The following is a 22540-nucleotide window of genomic DNA, read 5'->3' on the forward strand; positions in this document are numbered from 1 at the left end:
AAGTGCATAATTTATTACATTTATGAGTTTATAATAAAATGGATACTTGGGAACTTAAAAAAATGGGTTAGGAGTAACAATTAGATGTAAAATTCTCAAATCATGGAACCTGAAATATTAAAATTCTAGCATTGTCTTAAAAATCTCTTTCTCATGATTAGGATAGTTTGAAAATTATTATGCTCTTCCAAGGGAAGAAAGGGGAATTGAAAAATAGACACGTTGATGAAGGCAATGAATTCTTCTCAGCTGGCTTTATTCTCCACTGAAGCTCAATATATGGTTATATTTTCTTTACTTACAGGAAGCTGCCACTGTTCTGGTTTCCAATAACCCTCATAACAGAATGGAAAATGCTTATGCAAAATGACACAAGCCTTAACCATTCTCTGCAGTTTTTTACCATTTCAATACACTTCTAGTCCAACAGCTTTCCCAATTCTAAAGGTCTGTGAGTGAACTATGAATATTTTTAAATATTTTCCAAATTCATCATGGAGGCTGCTTTTCTTCTCTGCACTGTAATCACACTGAGCTGCAATTAAAATAGACAATCAGTAAGTAGTTACTTTTTCTATGGACAATCTTACATTAATACAAAGTAATAATGCATCACAACTTAAAATTATTGAAAATAATCTTACTGGAGGGGTTCCTGTAAGAGGTCATTTTTGGTGTTCATGTCTGTTTTACTCGAGACTTTAAAATACCTGTATTGCGCTAGAGATATGCATGTCAAATATGACATTCCATAGCTCAGAGTGATATACAGTAAGTACTTAGAATGCCAAAACATATTTCACAGATGTATGAAAAACATCTAGATAAAAAGTTAACTAGAAAAGTGAGTAAAATACAAACTAAGCACAACACAAGGTTGGTAATAAGATGATGATAAATCATAGTAAGAAAGCTCTAATAGGTAAATAGTCTTCAAATTTCAATTGGAGTTGATATTATATATACAAAGTAAAAAAAACCCTAATAGTACAATAGAGTATACATTATAAAGAAGGCTTCTCACCACTTCCTTCATTCTATAGCCCTCTTTCTAGATATAACCACTATTTCCATTTTCTAAGTATATTTCTAGAAATAAATTCTAAATGAGAATAGATGCATACATTTCATCACCTCTTTTTATTTAAAAAATGATAAAGCATTATACACACTTTTCATCTTGTTTTTTTCCTTCTAAATGATCCACTTTACAAATGACTCCATGTGAGACCTACTTTATTCTTCTTAACAGCAGCAAACTTTCCCTGTATTGATACTCTATAATTTAACTGGTTTCCTATTGATGGGCATTTAGATGGCTTTTAATCTTTTAAGATTATAGACAATGCTGCAATTAGTATTTTGACATGCTTCCCTACACAGACTTGCCCAGGTGCAAGTATACCACCTGCAGAATAAATTCTTAGAATGACTGGGTCAAAGGTGATGTACATCACAATATTTTAAGAGATACTGCCACACTGGGCTCCAAAGAGACTGCACCAACAGACATTTATATCAGTGATGTGCGGAAGTGCCAGCATAATGTATTATCAAACTTACGATCTGACATGATCGTGAAATGGTGAAAAATGATATGTGATTGTGGTTTAAGCTTGTATTTGTCTTATGGGTGAGGATGAGCATCTTTTCAAATGTTTAAAAGTCATTTGTCTTTACTTTTCTGTAAATATTTTTTATTCTTTGTCTTTTGTACTGTTGCACTTTATTTGTTGACTTAGCCATTCTTTACATATATGTTAAGGATATTACTTTTGTCACATGTATTGCAGATATTTTTCTCAGATCGTCATTGACTATGACTTTAAAATACAGACATCTGAAATTTTACATGTTCACATTTATTAATTTCTTTTCATAGTTCCTAGGTTTTGTGTTCTTGCATAGGAAGGCTTCACCACACTGATTTTAGTGTCAAAAGAATACAGTATGGCTTTCAGTAGTTTAGGCTAATACACTTAGAACATACAACCATAGTCCAAAGATGGATGAAGAATGTACAGAAAAAGGTGATCAGAATAGCACATTCAGAGCACAGAGGACTCAGTACAATGCAGGCCTTGCATGTGATGCTGGACTGTACTGGACGTCTGATGTGCACAATAGAGGAAATCATAATCTTCTAACTCCACTCCTTTGTTTCATTAAGTATCAGGCCCTTAGTGAGATAGTCTTTCTAATAGCAGTTTCCAGTTTTTAGAGGAAGATGGGAAAATTAGAAAAAATTCAGAGAAAGCAAAGATAAAAAATTTTAAAAAACAGAATATATGTCTAATAAAGAAAGTTTATAACTTGGATTCATTTAAGATAGAAAAAAAAATTAACTCCAGGGAATAATTCCTTTTGTGGATGGGGAGAATGCTGAATGATTACTTTTCATCTTCAAATGAAAACAGGATGGAAGGAGAAAAGCTTAAGGAAAAAACGTAAAGTGGTTACTGACATAACATTAAACAAAAAAAGCTCACAAAGAGAAGGGTGAAATCCTTGTCATTAGAGAGTTTAAGAAACAGGAGAAAAACATCAGGGTTGGGCTGTTTAGGTCTAATTCTGTCAGGAAGGAGACTAAACGAGATGCCAACTGGATTATCTAAATAAGGTTCTGTAACTGTACTCTTTTTACTATAGAACTCAAGGTAGTTGATTTTAAGTAGGCATTTTCTTTACCATATTCCTTAAAAAAGGTACTTGAAGCTCTAAGGATTGTGATGTAGAGATTTAACTTCTTATATAACTTAAGTATTTACTAACCACTTAATGATTACACTAAGTGCTTATATGTGTTAATTCCTCTGATTTCTTAGTAACTCTATAAGGGAAGTGTTGTTATTCTACATTAAACATGAAGACACTGAGGCTTAGAAAAGTTGAAACTGCCCCAGATCACATGGCTGCTGAATGGCACCAGGCTATGTGCCAGGTACCAAAACCTACACTTTTAAGATCCTGCCCAGTACACCTTGGCTCCTGTTAACTTATAATCTAAATGAATGAATGCTTTCTTGAATGATAAACTACTAAATCCATTAATTCATAATTTAATAAGAAATTAAATTTATTTGATAAAGCTATAATTACTTTCAAGAGGGAGGGGAATAGAAGGGCAAATTACTGGATTTTCTTTAAGTGCCATGCATTGTTCATATCAGAAGATTTCAAAAAAATCTGTAAATGTCACATACATAAACTGAATTCAGTGAGTATTTAGAGCTGTTGTACTATGTATGAAATACTATAATATCTATGCATAATATTAATTTTGATTGAAACAGTACATTTATAACCAAACATATTTAATAAGGTAGTAACATGGTTTCTTTGCCTGCCTATCTGTATCTGTTTCCAGCCTATCTTTATAATCGCTAGACGATCTCACATTGCTCCTAATAGGAGGGAGGGACTATTGCTCCCACTGTAGAATAAATTGCCCATTTCCTTTATGTGATCTGTGTATATTATGAGTAATTACCCCTTACTATTTTATTGATGTTCTGCATTTCTACTCTATTTCCCATTGGACAACTTTTATACAGTATTTTAGAGTCACATGGTTATATACAAATGTGCATTAAATGAACTTAACCTATAAGCCATCTTTTTCCATTTAAAAACTACAATAAAAACAAAGTTAGTGCAATTTAAAATATTACATTCAAAGCAATGTTTTCTACTTCCTAATCTGTCAGTGATCATGCCTAAACAGAACAAAATTCTAGAGCAGTGCTGTCCAAAAGAACTTTTTGTGATCATAGAGTTCTATTTATGATGTCCAATATGAGGACCATAGTTACATATGGCTACTGAGCACTTGACAGCCAGCCAGTGTGGGGCACCTGGGTTGCTCATTCAGTTGGGCATCTGACTCTTGGTTTCGGCTCAGGTTATGATCTTGGGGTTGTGGGATCCAGCCCTGCACTGGGCTCTGCACTCAGCATGGAGTCTGCTTGAGATTCTCTCCTCCTCTGTATGCCCCTTCCCCTACTTGCATGTGCACTCTCTCTCTCTCAAATAAATAAATCTTTAAAAAAAAAAAAAAAGAAATCCAGCTAGTGTAATGAGGATTTCAAATTTTAATTTACTTAATTTTAATAATTAATTTAAATTTACACTGATACTTATGGCCAGTGCTATCGTATTGGACAGCACAGTTGTAGATTTAGGTGTCAATTTAGAAGACTCGTGTTTATTTCTGTTTTTAAAGTTTACTTGTTCAACCTCAAATATTAAACAGACTAATTTTAAATAGTTTAATCAAGTAAAAATAAAACTACTAGGTCTCTGGGAACTTTTGAGGAACTTTTCTTGTCTTTGATCTACTCAGACTATTCACTCTCTAGGGATCATGAGGAAGCTCCCTCCTACCTGCTGGGAAGCTGCAGCCGCTCTCTGCTCTGCCTGACTTAGGCGCCTTTGAAGCCTGTTGGCTTTTTCTTGATGCTCTAGAATTAGTTTTTCATTCTGTTATGGGGAAATATAAAACAAACAAGTTAGAAATCCACATGTGACACAGAAAGTTTTTGTGGAATAATCAATGAAAAATCTGAATATCACTTTACTCCTTATAAAAGGCAAAGATAATAAATCTCCAAATTAACATTTTTCCAAATTATGAACTTCAAAGTTCAAAACTGGTTTCATACTTTGACTACACTGTTTTTTTTTCCTCCCTACATGTTACCAAAGAAAGTGATTTAAATCTAAAATCAAAGTGAATCAGAAGACCAAGATTTTAAATATTTGATATTAACCTTGAGATGCCAGAACACCACTTCAGAATCACCTGGAATATGACAACACAGACTGCTGGGCCTCCTGACCACAGCTTCAGTAGGATGGCATGAATTTTGAGAATCTGCACTCCTACCGAGTTCTTCAGTGGTGGTGATGTTGTTTGCTAGTGATTCAGAACTACTATGTGAGAGCAAGCTTCTAGGGAAATTTTGACATTGCCACTATTAAAGTGCAAAGAACAGAAAATATTCATTCTAGAAGTCTTGATCTTTAAGGGATAGACTTGTCTTAAATGATTTGTATGTTAAAGGTATTACTTAAAAGGGGGAAGAACTCTGTTTCCACATGTTCCCCAATGCATTTGTATACTTTAGAGGATATTAGGATCATCAACAGAGTTATGAGGCATTGGTATGAACTGAATTATGTCCCTAGAAAAGGATGTTGAAGTCTTAATCCCCAGTTCTTATGAATGTGACCTTATTTGGAAACAGGGTCTTTGCTATTAATTAAGGTAAGATGAGGTTTTAGGGTGGATCCTAATCCAAAATGCCTAGTACCTTCATAAAAAGGGGAAATTAGGACATAGAGACTGACATGGACAAAGGGAAAACCACATGAAGACACAGGGAAACCACCATCTACAAGCCAAGGAACACATGAGGCCACCAGAAGCTAGGAAAGAGGCATGGAACGGATTCTCCCTCAGAGGGAACCAATCTTGCTGACTTCTCGATTTGAACTTCTGGCCTCCAGAATTGTGAGACAAAAATTTCTGTTGTTTAAATCACCAAGTTTGTAATATTTTGTTAGACAAGCCCCAGGAAACTACACAGACATAATGAATATAAATCTGTCACAACATGCTGTCATGCAGACAAGTTCAAAGAAACTATCAATTATAAAATGTATTCGTCCTCTCCATACTTATTAGCCTGAAAAAAAAGTTTTTGTAAAACTAGAATTAGTATGTGGGTTTCTGGCACTTGTCTGAATTGAGAGAATAACACCAGTCTAATCAGGAATAGTAAGAAAAACACACTTTCTATGAAGAACTAGAGAGAGTTCTCAGGTCCTAACATGTAAGTGGTAACAGTGAATGTCAGCCTAGTAATATAAAATACTGAAATAACAATATACTGCTAAAATGAGCTGCTTGTATTTCCTATTGTGCCCAAAAGCAAAATTAAATTTTATGAAGAGAACTATACTGGCTGTTGCAATTTACCAAGATATTTAAATATGTAGTCTTAAATTTAAAAGGCACATCATTAACACTAGAAAAAACTTGGGAGGAAAATCCCATCATCTGTAATAATCACTTTCATAGGTACCATTAGACTACATACAATACGTATTTTTCTGTGTCACTATCATAATGGTTAAGGAACAGTTCAAGTTAGGTAAATCATAATATATGCAACAGTTCTTTTTCAATTGATCATTTTGGCTGCTCTTGATCTTCCCATATTACTAACATTATTGTGTTGAATATCTGCCTTTAAATTTTTTCATGTTTTAAATTATTTCCTTAAGTACAGATTCCTGGAAGTTTTGAAAACTACAATGAGTATTTTAATGGCTATTGTTTGTTTTCTAAATGGCTCATATCAATTTATAATGCTTTGAAACTTAAGAGTAATGATTTCATTATGGTTCTATAGATGGCCACAAAAATATAGCAGACCATATAGCCAATTAATGAAATTCCAACAAATACATTCAAAGTTAGAACATCAAATGAAGAACAGAGTTCTAGAAAGCTCTAATCATAATCTAGAAAATGTTAACGTTTTTTAAAGATTCAAAGAGAAAAATGATGAGCTCTTGCTGCATTTAGTTCTAAAGCATTAATCTGAAGGAGTATTTTAATATATTCCAGGAGGCAAAAGTAATTTCTACATATCTTATGTGTTGAATTAAAACAAAATAAGAGGAATGGGCTAAAAAATATAATCTTAGACATGCTTAGAAATGAAGGGGATTTTAACACATTTTCTGCAACATGGCACAAGTTATATTGGTGAAACTGAAATAAGAGCTCTACCTTTTGTCATTTACATATGATGAATCACTGACTTTCAAAGCTTTTATTCACATTATAAAATGTGGATTTTTAGGGTTATGGATGATTTCTCTGCAAGGAGTACTCACCTCTGTATGGTCATTTCCAAGTAGAGAATTAATTTGGAGTTGGCTCAGGTAAAATTCTATAACATGTGTATCAAGCTGCAGCAGAAAGCACTTCCCGGGAGAGTCATTATCTTACCTCAACTACCTTTTCATTTGCCATTTCCAGCTGAGAAAGCAGCTCTTGGGTATGAAGTTTCTGTCGACTCAGCTCACTCCTATTAATCAAGAGAGAGTCCCCCCCCAACACCAAGCCATTAATATCATTGTTCAAAAATCTAACAAAACAGAATCTTTTTTAGTAAGATATATGTTCATGTTTTAAACAAAAATACCTTCTTATGTGCAAAATAAAGTTTTTTTTTAAATAGACCATATTTTAAAGGACTCATTTATTTATTCATAAAATGCACATGTATTCTGGAGATTAGCTGCACAACAATGTGAATACACTAGACACTACTGAACTGTACACTTAAAAATGATTAAGATGGTAAATCTCATGTGTATTTTATCACAACTATAAAAATGTTAAATTTTATGTATATTTTACCACACAGAAAAAGCAAAAAAATCCCACACACATATATTCTAAAAGCACTTAAGTGTTTTCAATATTATTATCTTGAGGAATTATTTGGCATTAAAATGAACATACATTCATGTTAAACAGAAGTATTTGTTATTATAAAATCTCATAAGCTATTGTGATTCTTAGCTATAGTATACAGTTTTAAGATTCATATATAGTGCTTCTTAGAGGAACTCAATTTTTGGAAATTTAAGGTAATATTAATCACTCCAACATCATTTCAGTGTAGTATATTCAGAATTGGTATTTATGTTTTGGTTGTATATACACTATATTTTATACATTCATATCCTTTATACTTTAATAGCTGGATTTATCTTATGCAGAGAGCTGGTTGTCATCGTCTTCTTCTTTTCTTCTTCTTCCTCTCCTTCCTCTCCTTCTTCTTCTTTTTTCCCAACATAAGATTATCTTGCTTTTGGCCAAAGATAATTTAAAGAGTCTCAGATACAGAAAAAATATAGTCTTTTTTTTTTAAGATTTTACTTATTAATTTCTCAGCGAGAGAGCAAGAGAGAGAGCACAAGCAGGGGGAGCAGCAGGCAGAGGGAGAAGCAGACTTTCTGCTGAGGAGGAGCCCAAAGTGGGCCTCAATCTCAGGACCCTGGGATCATGACCTGAGCCGAAGGCAAACAATTAATCGACTGAGCCACCTGGGCATCCCAGAAACAATGCAGTCTTAAAAATAATTTTTAAAAAGATCAAATTTCTGGGGCACCTGGGTGGCTCAGTCGTTGAGCATCTGCCTTCGGCTCAGGTCATGATCCCGGAGTCCTGGGATCAAGCCCTGCATCAGGCTCCCTGCTCAGCAGGGAGTCTGCTTCTCCCTCTCCCCCTGCTTATGTTCCCTCTCCCGCTGTGTCTCTGTCAAATAAATAAAATCTTAAAAAAAATAAAATAAGATCAAATTTCTGAGTATTAAAATACTCAGTTAATTCAGGATTGGTTTTTGACTTTTGACTTTCTGCTTTTTTTTTTTTTTTTAGATTTTATTTATTTATTTGACAGAGAGAGACAGCCAGTGAGAGAGGGAACACAAGCAGGGGGAGTGGGAGAGGAAAAAACAGGCTCCTAGTGGAGAAGCCTGATGTGGGGGTTGATCCCAGAACGCTGGGATCACGCCCTGAGCCGAAGGCAGATGCTTAACGACTGCGCTACCCAGGTGCCCCTGACTTTCTGCTTCTTAAAGAAATCAACAGATTAACACTTCTAAAATAACTTCGGCTTTGAATTTTTTCCAGGTGAGCTGCACAGCCTAAAAACTTGGTAAGTCCCTTATGTGACCAATATGTGTATGAATAATTGTTAAAATCAGCAAGCAATTTGTTATACACAGGAGAGAATATAAAATGTCATCCACAAATCAATTCCATAAATATTTACTGAACACTAGGTGCCAAGTACAAGGTATATGGTAGTAAACACGTAATTGTTGCCATGACAGAACGAAGAGGGAAATGGCTTCATCCACTGAGGACACTCTATGAGGACACTGAGTATCTATCACTGATTCTGTGACAGACAAACCCAAATGTTTTATATTCGCTTTCTTTTGGTGGTAATAATAATGTAGAATAAATTACTGTGCTTACTTTCAAGTACCTTGTGTAGCTTAAAATTACTGCTGCTCCTCAACATAACAAAACGAAGAAAGGCAAACTGGTGGAAGTGGCCAGTCTTCTAGACCAAATGTAATTAAAGGTAAAGTTATGTACATTAGTGCTAATGAGAAATAACCTTTGAGTACTACTGAAATTAAGATGATACAGTGATCGGGGCGTCTGGGTGGCCCAGTCGTTAAGCGTCTGCCTTTGGCTCAGGGCGTGATCCCAGGTTCCTGGGATCGAGCCCCGGGTCGGGCTCCCTGCTCCACTGGGAGCCTGCTTCTTCCTCTCTCACTCCCTCTGCTTGTGTTCCCTCTCTCGCTGGCTGTCTCTCTCTCTGTCAAATAAATAAATAAAAATCCTGAAAAAAAAAAGATGATACAATGATCCTACTAATAAAGTTAGCCAACATTGAGTTTATGTAAGACCTTCTCAGAAAACACCTACTGCATAATTTGATACCTAAACTATTCACTTAGCCATGGCATTTTACATGATAGTAATAATTTCTGACAAGTACTATTAGATAGTAATAATTTTCCACAAAATTTAAGATCACAAAGATTCAAATGATTAACTTTCAGTTATTTTTAATCTGTGTAAATATGCTGTTGGGTATCAAGCTCCGTAACCCCCACTGGATGATGAGAAAGTTTGTTATTCATTTTTGTATCCTTAGGATCTAGTACTCAATAGAGCTTGGCAAGTAATAGCAAAGATGATGATGATGGTGATAATAACAGCAAGCACTTTCATAGTGCTTACTATGTGCCAGGCACTTCTGGGTGTTTTATTTAAATTATTTAGTTTTCATGATAACCCTCTGAGATCCCCAGTTTTACATATGAGAACATTTAAAAACAGAGAAATTTAAAAATAAAGTTAGGTCATGTAGCTAGTCCAGTTGTAGAGTCAGAATTCAAAAACTGAGACCTTTTGTTTCAAGACCTGTGCTCTTAACCACTCCCCTACATTGCAACATGGCAGGTGATAGCTAAATGTTAGTTGAATGAATAAGTGAAGAGTATATACGTGTGAGTTTGTGTATTAGATATTCTAGGAATATAAAAATTTACACATTCACTTAAAAACCTAACAAATTATATCTTTATTTTTGACTTCTTCCCTAAAGTTTCAGTCTTTTATTCAAAGTCAACATGCCTAATACTAAACTTTTTGCATTTCCTTGAAAACCTACTTCTCATCTTGCTACTCAATTTTTATATCAACAACATCTCTGCCCTCACTGCCTAGGTTAAACACCTCAAATCTATTTCTCACTTTCTCTTAAATGCAACATGTAGACTCTAAATAGACTCTTCCTTTGCAATGTCTCTTGCATCTGTTCTTCACTTCTATACAGTGTTACCACCAAAACTGAAGTTCTTTTTTTTAAAAAAGATTTTATTTATTCATTTATTTGAGAGAGAGAGAGGAGAGAGAATGCACAACAGTGGGGAGGGGGAGGCAGAGAGAATCTGGAGTGGGGCTCGATCTCATGGCTGCGAGATCATGACTTGAGCTGAAACCAAGAGTTGGACGCTTAGCTGACTGAGCCACTCAGGGGCCCCCCTCACAACTCAAGTTATTATAACTTAATTTTGAGATTTATTTCATTTTTTTAAAAGATTTTATTTATTTATTTTACAGAGACAGCCAGCAAGAGAGGGAACACAAGTAGGGGGAGTGGGAGAGGAAGAAGCAGGCTCCTAGCTGAGGAGCCTGACATGGGGCTCGATCCCAGAGCGCTGGGATCACGCCCTGAGCCGAAGGCAGACGCTTAACGACTGCGCCACCCAGGCGCCCCTTGAGATTTATTTCAAAAGCCAAATGCTCAGCTTTTCAATATCAAGTGAAAAAATTATGTAAAGTGTATCACAATGCACATAGAAATGCTCAATTAATACAGTGGTTTTCCATCTCTAACCCATACATCATGAATGTACTTCTCTAAGTCACTTTAATAATTTGCTTTATTAAACAATAACTTCCAGTGGCTTTCTGCCAATGGACAAAAGAATCCAAATTCCTGAGACTGGCATTCAACATCCTCCAAAATTTTGTGTAATATTTCTTTCCAACCTTATCTCCAATAGGAGCCTTCCACTTCGGTTAGGTTCTCACTATATCACACATTAACCATATATGTAACACCTTTAGGCTCATGTTTATGTCATTTTCTGTATCCTCGTTTTTAGATTTCCCTTTGAAATCCTGCCCACTCTTTAAGATTCCACCTTTGCCCCCCCCCTTTTTTTTAAAGATTTCATTCATTCACTCACTTATTCATTCATTTGAGAGAGAGAGAGAGAGAGGGCACACGTGCTAGTGTGCACCAGCATGGAAAGGGGCAGAGGGAGGGAGAGAGAGAGAACCTCAAGCAGACCTGGTGCAGAGCCTGATGCGGCTTGACTTCACGACCCTTATTGTGACCTGAGCCAAAACCAAGAATCGAATGCTCAACCAACTGAGACACCCAGGCACCCTCTTCCTCCTATACCTCCTTTCCAGTTCATTTTAACCCAGACAGTTCTCTTCTCAAATCAAAGTTTTGGTACCTATTTTATGTTCATTTAAGACATTTAAGCAATTCTCTATTATAATGCTAATCAGTCATTTATATGTGTGTGTAAGCATACCTAACATATATGTACACACACACTTCCTCAAGTATAGTGGAAACTTTTAAAAAGGGGATTGCTTTTAATTTCTATAGTATTTACCACAGTGCTTTACATATAGGGTATCAATAAACATTTGCTGATTTATGGTAAATTTCTACAGAAAACCTGGCAGTTAGAAAATTTTATTTCTTATTTGCTCAACAAACATTTACTGAGGAATATACCACAAAAGATATTTTAGATAAAGGTTATTTTTATTTATTTAGATTTATTTATATTCTAGTTCTTTCCACAAAGGATTTGAAGTGGCTAAGAAAAGGATATTTTTCAGTTAGGCATTTCCTTCAATCTCACTTCTGAATGAAATTTTAGAAGGTATTAAAGGGTGGAGAGAAAAGTGATTTTGCCAACTCTATCCCCTGAGACCTTCCTAGAGCCTGCCTGTCAGTCCTCTGCAACTCCTTATTTCTCTGTCAGGATATTTCCCATCAGGAATAAAGGAAAGATGCAGGAAGATGATCCAACTCTGTATTATCTATGAGAATTTTTCTCTTCATTACAGAACATGTATGAGTTCCCTGTATGAGTCCCTAAATCATTAGTGATTTAGGATAAACATAAAATAAGACTTTTCAGAGACTTTCACAGTGGTATTACACTTGAAACAATTGCTAACTAAAGCTATATAATCTCTTCACTGGAAGTCTTTAAAAACAGAAACATTCTTACTTATCAGGGATGATTTAAGTGTAGCCTGCCAGAAAGTAAAGAGATAGATGACATTTCGTTTCTCTATGACTTTATGGCACTTAAAGAATATTTTATTCTAATTAAAGAACTTAAAGGAAGCTGTGCTCATTTTCTCTATATAATTTCTAGCATGTTATACAATGTTATAAAGTTTAAGGTAAAATTATTATCTTCTACCAATTTTAATGTTAAGTGTATAGGAACGAGGAATTCCTTAAAATATCACCAGCGAATTGCTTAGCTCATCAGTGTCCTAAATATTTTTAGTTCAGTTATATAGTTCATGTTCACGTGACATAAAATTCCTAGTCATGCCTGCAAAATGTAATTTAGAAATACAGTTGTAAAATATAATTGATTTACTGCTTTCCCTGTAAGCAAAATTTTACAAAATAATTTAGCAACAAAGTCATATATGCTATATCCGTTAAGAAAACATTAAATGCTTTAGTAAACAAAATATTACCATCAACACTGATAAGTCATCGAATTCATCAATCTGAGATGAAAGTAGGTCAAGAGTGAGAACCTAAGGCAAAGCTTCCTCGTCTGTGGTCAACAGATAGGCTTTAGGTATGCTCCTAAGCACCCTGAAATTATCTGCAAGATCTGGTGTGTTTGTCTTTTCCAGGAAGACAGTCCATAGATTTACTGAGATTTTTAAGAGGTCTGAGGCCTAAGGAAGGACAAGGATTTTGTCTGGACTTTTCATCTGGAATATACAAAGTTTTTTTTAGATTTTTATTTTAAAGTATGAGCACACTGATTGGAGTGTTTCAATGTTGAATGTCTTTCTTACACAAACCACATCCATAATGTATCATCTACAATTTCCACTTTTGGCTTCATTAATGTGGTTCAAGCATTTAAAGGCACTTGGCAAGCAATCCAAATACAGAGTTTTCTAGATTTTTATAGTATTCCCTCTATTATTTCAGGGTTGTCTGTCCAAATGTACTTCAATAGCAAATTCTCCAAAGTATCCAATTCAGTTTTGAAAGAAATCATAACTTTCTCTGTCTGTACTCATATATCACTGGTATATTTATTTATGTATTTCCAAAACAAGTGTAACTGGCATAACCTAGTTTGGGAGCAAACATAGTGACACTTGTAAAGCAAGTGACAGACGACAATATTAGAATGGAGTAGACTAAGACATGGGCATGTAGAATGCCTTGGACACTGGTGAGTAGTCTTCGAACAGCAATTTAGTTCACTAGTTAATGTTGTTACATATATGATGAAGTGGATATCAGCCAAGAGAGTTTTCTACTGTACCTTAACTTTACCACTGTACCTTATTATTAGTTTGAGCTTGCAAAGTAGTTATTATTCTCATCTTCTAAGTAAAGGAGTCAAGACTCAGAAAAGTTATTCAATGTTCCTAAGGTCATGCAGTGATTGAGTGAAAAAATGGGGTTCATACCCAGGCTTTAATCAAAATCTTCTCTCAATTAAATCACACTGCCTCATAATTACAAAAGATATTAGTAAAGCATATCTGTGGCATCATATAATATCAAGACCTAAAAGGCAAAATGAAGATTCTCTTAAAAAAATTAATTCTAAGTATGTGGCAAAATGGTCAGTAATTGCAAAGATTGTGATCTCAACTTTTTGTACAGCTTCAAAAGACTTGACTACTGAAAAAGGAAATTCATCCTAAGGTTTCAAATCTCATTCAGTTAACTAAAAATACCACAGGTTAAAGCAGACAGGTCAGCTTTAGATATATTAGAGCACTCTTCTTCATAGTACCAGGTTTTTTCCTTCCCTATCTGCACATTCCCCCTAGCGATCTCATCTATTCCATGACTGTAAAGGAACACTAATGAGCACCTCAAATCTAACCTGTCCAAAATGGAAACTACTTCTTATCTAGACCACCCCAAGTTTCCTCCTTTCCTGTACAAGGCCTCACCATCTACCCAGATGTTCAAGTCTAAGCTAAGGCATCATCTTTGACTCCTCCCTTGACTCATTCCCTGTATTTGACATCAAATAAATTTTGTCTTACCTCCCTAATAGATTTCATAACTGCCTACTTCTCTCCATTTCCACTGACCACACTCTGCTCTGAGCTACTATCATCTATTGCCTGGAATACTATAATAATCTAATATCTGGTCTCCCTGACTCCATTTTTGCCCCTTCTCTAAGTCCATTTTCCATACAATAGCTAAAGTGATCTTTTAAAGATCTAAAGATGTTTAAAATCCTTCAATGATTTCCCACTACTGTACACTGGTCTTTAGCTTAAAATAGTCTTACTTAAATATTTTACTTACAGTAAGTAAAAATATTTTACTTAAAATGCCCTATAAGATTCTCATGATCTGATCTATGCCTAGTTCCTTAACCTTATACCTTCTCTCTCTTCACTCACTATACTTTAATTACATGGGTTTACTTCTTCTTAATACTGGAGCTTTGTACTTGCTATTCTTCCATCTGCCTGGAATATTTTCCTGGCTTTCTTGTATAGTTGATTTATTTCTATCATTCAGGCCTCAGTTTAAATGCTAGCTTTTCTGGCCACTTTTTAAAAAATTGTGCAGCCCTTTCAGCTCCCACCCCTGTCACAGTTATTATAGCAACTCATTTGTTTTCTTCATACCATTTAAAACATCTAAAATTATCTTGTTTATGTTGGTTTACTTTTTTACTATTTGTCTCTCCCTATTAGAATGAAAGCTCTGAAAGAGGAGGGACTATGTTCACAAGGCTTAGAAAAGTGCCTGGAACACAGAGGGTGGTTTTTAGCTGAGGACAGTTTTAGCTAACTCCCCAGAATCAGTTAACTAGTACATTTTAATAACAACATTTCTAATATGCTATATTTTGCCTTTTCAAAGTTTTCACCACATATGTGCTCTCACAAGAAAACATATTAGATAATTCAGTGATTACATTTTCAAAGTAGCTACCAAGTGGTACCACAAATTTGGGAGATTCATACTAGGAAAATGAATGTGAGAAGGAGCCTTATGTACAAAAATCATGCATGGGAAGCTTATTAATAAGTTATTTGAAGAATAAACTCAAAGTTACAAAGTAATACGTGAATTTTCTTCACAACATCTAATTTTAAGTGCTGATCTTAAGATAAGATTGAGGAAATATAAAGTGCATTCATTCAACAAATACTGAAATGAATGCCTGTCACATTTGACATATTATGCTAGATGTTAGGGAGACAAGGAGGACCAAGACCTAGTTACTGCCACAGTGAAACTTATAAGGTACTATGAAAAGCTCCTACTTTATAATATAGGTTGTAAATGCTATAAAAAGTGCTATGGGAATGTAGAGGGATGATTAGGGATTAGAGCTGTCTCTCCAGAGCAAGTAAGCTTTTAAGCTGATATATGAAAGAGAAACAGAAGAGTAAGCAGGGTAAGGAAAAGAAGAGTGTTACAATCAAATCCATGGGTGGAGGCCAGGCAATAAGAAAGGGTAATAAATTTAGGGAACTGAAAGGAGTTCAGTATGTACACGGCACAGAGTGTTACTAGGAGCTGGTAGAGGGAGTAAAAGAGGAGAAGCTGGAAATACATATTGCAAAGCATCTTCTATGTCTTTACAGAAAGTTGAAACAGCCATCAACACTGGGGAGGCACTGAAGTATTTTTTTTTTAAGTAGTCTCTACACCCAGCGTGGAGCCCAATGCAGGGGTTGAAGTCATGACTCTGAGATCAATAGCTGAGCCGAAATCTAGTCAGACGCTTAACCGACTGAACAACCCAGGCATCCTGGCACTCAGTATTTTAAGAAGAGAAGTGACATGGTTAGACCTGAATATCAGAAAATCCTGCTGATTACAGCAAGAAAAAGTAGTAAGGAAATATGACTGTGGTAAATTTGAGGGTTATAGTAGTAATCCAGGTAAGCAGTGTTGATAGCCTGAACTACTGGAGGGAAATGGATAGATTCAAGAGATATTTAGGAGGTAGAATTAGTAGTAATTGGTTTAGGGGTGTGAGGAGAAGTTTAGGATGACATCTGCAGTTTTGTTTGAGCAACTGGGTAGATATTACCACTCATGGAATAGGAAATACAGGATAAAATAAAAAGTTGGGTTAGGGGTGAAATAATGGGTTTAGTTTTGAATATATTGATTTTGAGGTACCTATGGACATGCTCAGTAGAGAGTTGGAAATATACATTATTTAAAAAATGTCAGCACTAGAAGCTGTTTTATAATAATACTTAACCCTTTTAGAAATGGATACCTAACCCATGCTGAAAGGAAGAATTTCCACTCAAAATGTGCTTCAATTCTTAGCATCACTGGCATATATAACTGAAAAGCATGGTTATGAGTATAAAACAAAATGCATGAGTTTCTCGGAACATCACAAAAACTTCAAATAAAAAAAGAGAAGTTATGGTTCTTTAAGGAATGGGAGCTTGAAATTTGGGCCAATATCTTAGGTGTTATCATCAATTACTGTAATTGCTCAGATCACTCTGTTATTATTGAGGCACAGTTTAAGATAAGAATAAGCCATGTATATTTTGGTTGGTGCAGCATAGGGGAAATTTCCTCAATGCCTGAAATCCTTTAGTGATGACTAAAGATTAAATCACATAAGGCTCTATTCTATATTATACAAGAGAATTAAAAACAAAAGGTGTACTATTCGTTTCTGGAAAATGATGGATCTGCCAGCTGCAGCAAGTGCTTTCTTTGAAACTCTCTTATGACAAATTAACATAGCATGTGCCAGATGTTTTTTTTCTGTTGAATTATACTGTAATATGCTTCAGTTACTTTTAGTAATTACGCATTTTGTAATCTGCCAGTACCTGCAGCTGCCTCTCATTCAATTAAAAAAAAAAAGTAGTTATGGCAGCCAAACATTACAGATATATAGCCAAGAATAATGTTTTAGAGACTGAAGAAAATTCCTTAGGCTCAAATCCTGTGTATTTGTGTGTATATATATATATGTGTGTGTATATATGTGTGTATACACACACACACACACACATACACACACATCAATAAAATTGTAGTGAATGAATATACAATATGTGGTATTTTCATAGAAAAACATTTTCTTCAGAAAATACCACATATTGTAAATTCATTCATTCGATATAATTTTATTGGTCAACTATATGCCAGGCAAGATGTTAACTCACATGTAAATGGAAGTTCAGTAAGTATCATAAAGAAGAATGAGCAGAACGGTATGGGAGTGTAGAAAAAGGAAAGACTTGGTCTGTCGGGGGAATTAAAAAATATCCCACAGAAAAAAATGATACTTGAGTTGGGTCTGAAAGGAAGAAAATTTTTTTCAGGTGGGAAAGGACATCGCTACAAAGAAATTGCATGTACAGACTACCTCTAGAATCATCTTTGATTCTTACCTTTTCCTTTTCCTTCATATTTCACATTCAATCCATCAGCACCTTCTATTACCTCTAAAAAAAATCTCCCAATGAATTCACCTTTCTCTTTCTTCTTAGTCTAAGCCACCATTATCTCTTAATAAGAACCTTGTGGTAGCCTTCTAAGTTTTCCCCCCAGCTTTATTACCCACTTTCATTTTCCACATAATAGCCTGAGTGATCTTTAAAAAAAAAAAAATCAGATCAGGCAACGTTTTTCAAAACTGACCATTGGCCTTCATTCACATTTAAAACCCCTCAACGTGGCTAATAAAAACCTACAAGATCAGGTCCCTGTCTGCAGCAGAGACAATGTTCACCAAACATTCTGTTTGTTCCATATACATTTCCTAGACTCTTACAGATTGGGTCCATATGACTAGTTTGGCCAATGAAGGTAAAAGGAAATGATGTGTATTACTTCAGAGCTGAACTAATTAAGAGCCAGTGTTCTCCCATCCCTCTCTTTCCCTATTTCAGTGATTTCAGGAAACCACATGTTCAAGACGGTAGAATCTCTAACAGCAGAGTCTTTCTGCAAAACTGCCTGATATGTACAGTATAAGCAAGAAATAAAACCTCTGTTGTGTTAAGTCTATGAGATGTCAGTTTATTTGCTGTGGTGGCTGGAAATACTTAATATAATACATTTCCCAAATCTCTAACTATCGCCTTTATTTTGCATGCTGTTTCTTTTACTTCAAACATACCAAGTGTACTCCTATGTTGGGGGTCTTTGCACTAACTTCTCTCGCTTGGAATGCTCTTTCTCCTGATGTTTAAATGACAGGATCCTTTTTGTCATTAGATTATCTTAAGATTTATTTTCTCACAGGATCTTCCTTGTCTACCATTCTCAGCATCATCACATTAACTTATTTTAATTTTCTACATAGTACTTATCTGATTTTAAGCACACACACACTCAATAATTCCACTTTCCCATCAATAATCTACTATCTTCAAACAAAACAAAACAAAAAAACAGGGGGACCCTGGGCTTTGCTGTATCATCAGTACTTAAAGAACAATGCCATTCAGTAAATATACCACGAATGAGTGGAGTGTGGATGAGGAGCTGTAAAAGGGCTGGCTGAGCACACTGGGTTTACTGAAGTGGGAGTTCAGCGTGGCTGGAACACAAAGAACATGAAGGACAGAGGTAGACAGGCAGATTGCTGATAAGAAGGTGGAGAAAAGACTACAAAAAACCTATAGGCAGGGGCGCCTGGGTGGCACAGCGGTTAAGCGTCTGCCTTCGACTCAGGGCGTGATCCCGGCGTTATGGGATCGAGCCCCACATCAGGCTCCTCCCCTGTGAGCCTGCTTCTTCCTCTCCCACTCCCCCTGCTTGTGTTCCCTCTCTCGCTGGCTGTCTATCTCTGTCAAATAAAAACTTAAAAAAAAAAAAAACCTATAGGCAACAGTAAAGCAGAAGTCTTTAAGTAGGCAGGGCCAGAATCATAACTGCTTTCAGGAAAATAATTCTGACAGCAGTATGAAGACTGAATAGAGCAGAATAAAACTGTTGGCGGAGAAACCAGAGTGAAGGAGGCTGCTTTAACAGTCATGATTAAAGATGTGAAAGATCCGACAGGTGGCAAGGACAAATATGTTACCACATGTTTACATATCTGGAAGTATTTCTTTGGACAGATTCCAGTACCTGGAATTGCCAAAGGGTATGTACAGTTGAAATCTGTTAGATACTGCCACATTACTTTATAAAAAGGATCTGCCAGTTTACACTCCCACCAATACTGTACACCTATTCCTGTTTCTTCATGTATTTGCAGACACTGAATAATCATATCTTACATATTTGTCAATTTGCTGGGTAAAATTATTGTTTAAATTTGCATTTCTTCAGTGAATAGTGTGGCTGAACCTTATTTGCTAAATTTAAAGGAGCTTTCTATTTCTGCTTTTGTTAAGCTGCCAGTTTACATACTTTGTCCATCTTTCTATTAGGTTGTTAATCTTTCTTCTTAATTATGGAATTCTTCATGAATTCTGCTTATTAGTCCTTTATTTTTTGTCATTTGTCTTTTATCTTTGTTTAGTACCTTTCTTCATGTAGAATTTTAATTTTTATGGTTAAATCAATTAATCAATATTTTCCTTTTTTGCATTCTGGGTTTTGTGTTTTAACTAGAAAGACCTTTCCTTTCCAAGATAATAAAAATAAACTTATTTCTTCTAATACCTTTTTTATTTAGCTTGTTAATCCACTTGGAATTTACCTTATATAAGGAATATAGAATATTCTAAATGATTTAAAATTTTTCCAACAGCAATTTTCACCATTGATTTGAAATGGCATATTATCATGAACAAAATTTCTAATTTTACATGGTTTTTGTTTTACTGTATTCTGTTCAAATTATCTATCCCTGTGTAAATACTACCAAAGAGCTCTACATATTTTGATATCTGGTAGGGTAACTCTCATCTCACTTTTTTCCTATAGAAGTTTTTGATTTAGGGGCACCTGGGTGGCTCAGTCAGTTAAGCATCTGCCTTTGGCTCAGCTCATGATCCCAGGGTCCAGGGATCGAGTCCCACATCAGGCTCCTGGGATCGAGTCCCACATCAGGCTCCCTGCTCAGCAGGAAGCCTACTTCTCCCTCTCCCTGCAGATCCCCCTGCTTGTGCTTTTTCTCTCTGTCAAATAATAAATAAAATCTAAAAAAAAAAAAAGTTTTTTATTTAATCTATAAAAATAATAAGGTCTCATTCAAGTAAGATTACTACAGATATAGGACAGTTACAAATGTTATACATTAATAATAACTATTAAAATTATTTCCTTTTGTAAGCTCAAAATTCCATATTACATATATATCAAGATAAAAAAGAAACTAAGAGGGAATAATTATAGATGAATCAATAAAATTTTACAAATTAAAGCAAACTTCAAACTGAAAGAAGATACCACAGAGGAGCTCAGATTTTTAAAAAGCTTTTATACTGGTTTTTTGAGACTAAGATGAAAAACTTCCTTCTATGGGAAAATTATTTAATTATTTTCTGTTATATCCGTTACATTTAATTATGGCTATACTTACTTATGGTAAGATCTTAAGAAATCATAGGTACCTGGTAATTATATTTAATTGTCAGTCATCAGAAGGAACAAAGGTTTCCAAAGGCAGCACAATTAGTCTAGAGAGGACTCTAGGATCCTAAAGGTTTTGTGGCTATGCTGGTATTTGGTTTTGTCTCTCATACTTTTCTAACTGTAGTAAATAGGTGGACACATAATAAGCAAGAAAAATAGCCAACTTATAAGAATTTAATTGTTATGAAGTGGGAGGATAGAGGCAAACAGCCAAGTATTTTCAAGATTTGTTGAGTACAGACTAGCACCAAGTTTTTAAGGGGCACATTTTTAGGGAGAAAGCTTTGATCCTTAACATGGCACAATAATGACACACCAGAAAGCAGGATGTTGGGATCTAATCTCCAGAGCTCATTTTTGATAGCTAGTAATAAACACTTTTTATATGAATGGTAGAATGTATAAATTCATGGTATATACAGAGAAACTCTTACAAGGAGGGTCAGATGCATCAAATGAGCCATTTGCTTTTTAAGTACTGCTCTGTAGTTTATTTTGTAATTTATTATTAGTGAAAGACCTAATAGGTTGAAGACTTGGATTGTACCATTGGATCACTCTGAAAACAAAACCATTTCTAAGGGTAGCAAATGAATCCTTCCCCAAAGATACAGAAATACCATCTAGGAGTTAGACGTGTGCACTACTGGTACAACATAACACACATCAAATTGCTAATGCCCAATATGGATGCTACCGTAAACATGTCCAGTATAGATCACATTCATAACATATTTTTTTCATTAGAATAAGCATAAATTTTAATTTTCTACTTCAAAAATTATAAATTTATTGTGGTGTCCATATAATTCTCTATTACGATCAATAGGTTAGATGTGTCAGTGAAAATATTTTAGTAGCTACATTTCTATTGCAAAAAGATTGACTTGATTTCATATATACTCCTCAGTGTTATTTTTATCTCCAAAGAGGAGAGATACAATTTATATATATAAATCTTGCCTAAAATCTAGTGCTTTCTAAAACTAGTAATGTTTTCATAAATTATAAGTGTCATGCATTCTATCATGGTTTACTTTGAATACAACGATCTCTTAGCATTTATAAAGGCTATTCCCTAAGCCCAGTGTTCACTGTTTGCTTCCTAAACATTTTACATGCTAGGCATGGAGTCAACATCTTATATTTGTTATCATACGAATAGAGCCTTATAATAACGTATGGGGTTTATAGGTAAGTGGAAAGGATTGGGGCTGTGTGGGATTCAAATTCAGATTTGACTGACTCTTGAGTTAGTGCTCTTATCTCTAATGCTGTGCTGCCTCCTTATGCGCTAAAAACATATTGTTTCTCAACATTCTTAAATATATAATCCTTTTGTGAAAAGAAATAATCTTAATGCAAAATCTTGTGAAATTATTCCTATGTTGAAAATTAACATTTTAGTTTTGACATGTCTGAGCATACTAATACAATTTTAGTGACACAGTTTGAGACATGGAGAAAGTTTTTCTTAGTATATTCCAATGTAATTCTATTTCCAACTGTGTGGTTTAAACAATCAATACAGGAATATCAAGCAAAGGTTAACTATAACTATGAAAG

General features: G+C 34.9%; 1 protein-coding gene across 6 annotated transcripts in view; it reads right to left on the reverse strand.

Moving 5' to 3' along the window:
• Positions 1–22540, reverse strand: part of SCLT1 (sodium channel and clathrin linker 1) — a 193217-nt gene continuing 170677 nt past the window's right edge. For 4 of the 6 annotated variants that reach the window (XM_040626301.1, XM_008699737.2, XM_008699735.2 and 1 more), the window contains 3 exons: positions 7022–7100; positions 4384–4479; positions 1–535 (listed from right to left, as the gene is read on the reverse strand). In XM_040626301.1, the coding sequence (XP_040482235.1) occupies positions 473–535; positions 4384–4479; positions 7022–7100 (238 nt within the window). In that variant the 3' untranslated portion in view covers positions 1–472. Of the gene's footprint in view, positions 536–4383; positions 4480–7021; positions 7101–22540 lie in introns of those variants that run through there. The other 2 variants (XM_008699736.2, XR_570736.2) reach the window with 2 other exon arrangements.

This window comes from Ursus maritimus, unplaced genomic scaffold (assembly GCF_017311325.1).
Source record: "Ursus maritimus isolate PB19 unplaced genomic scaffold, ASM1731132v1 scaffold_11, whole genome shotgun sequence".
In the NCBI taxonomy this organism is placed as follows: Eukaryota; Metazoa; Chordata; class Mammalia; order Carnivora; family Ursidae; genus Ursus; species Ursus maritimus.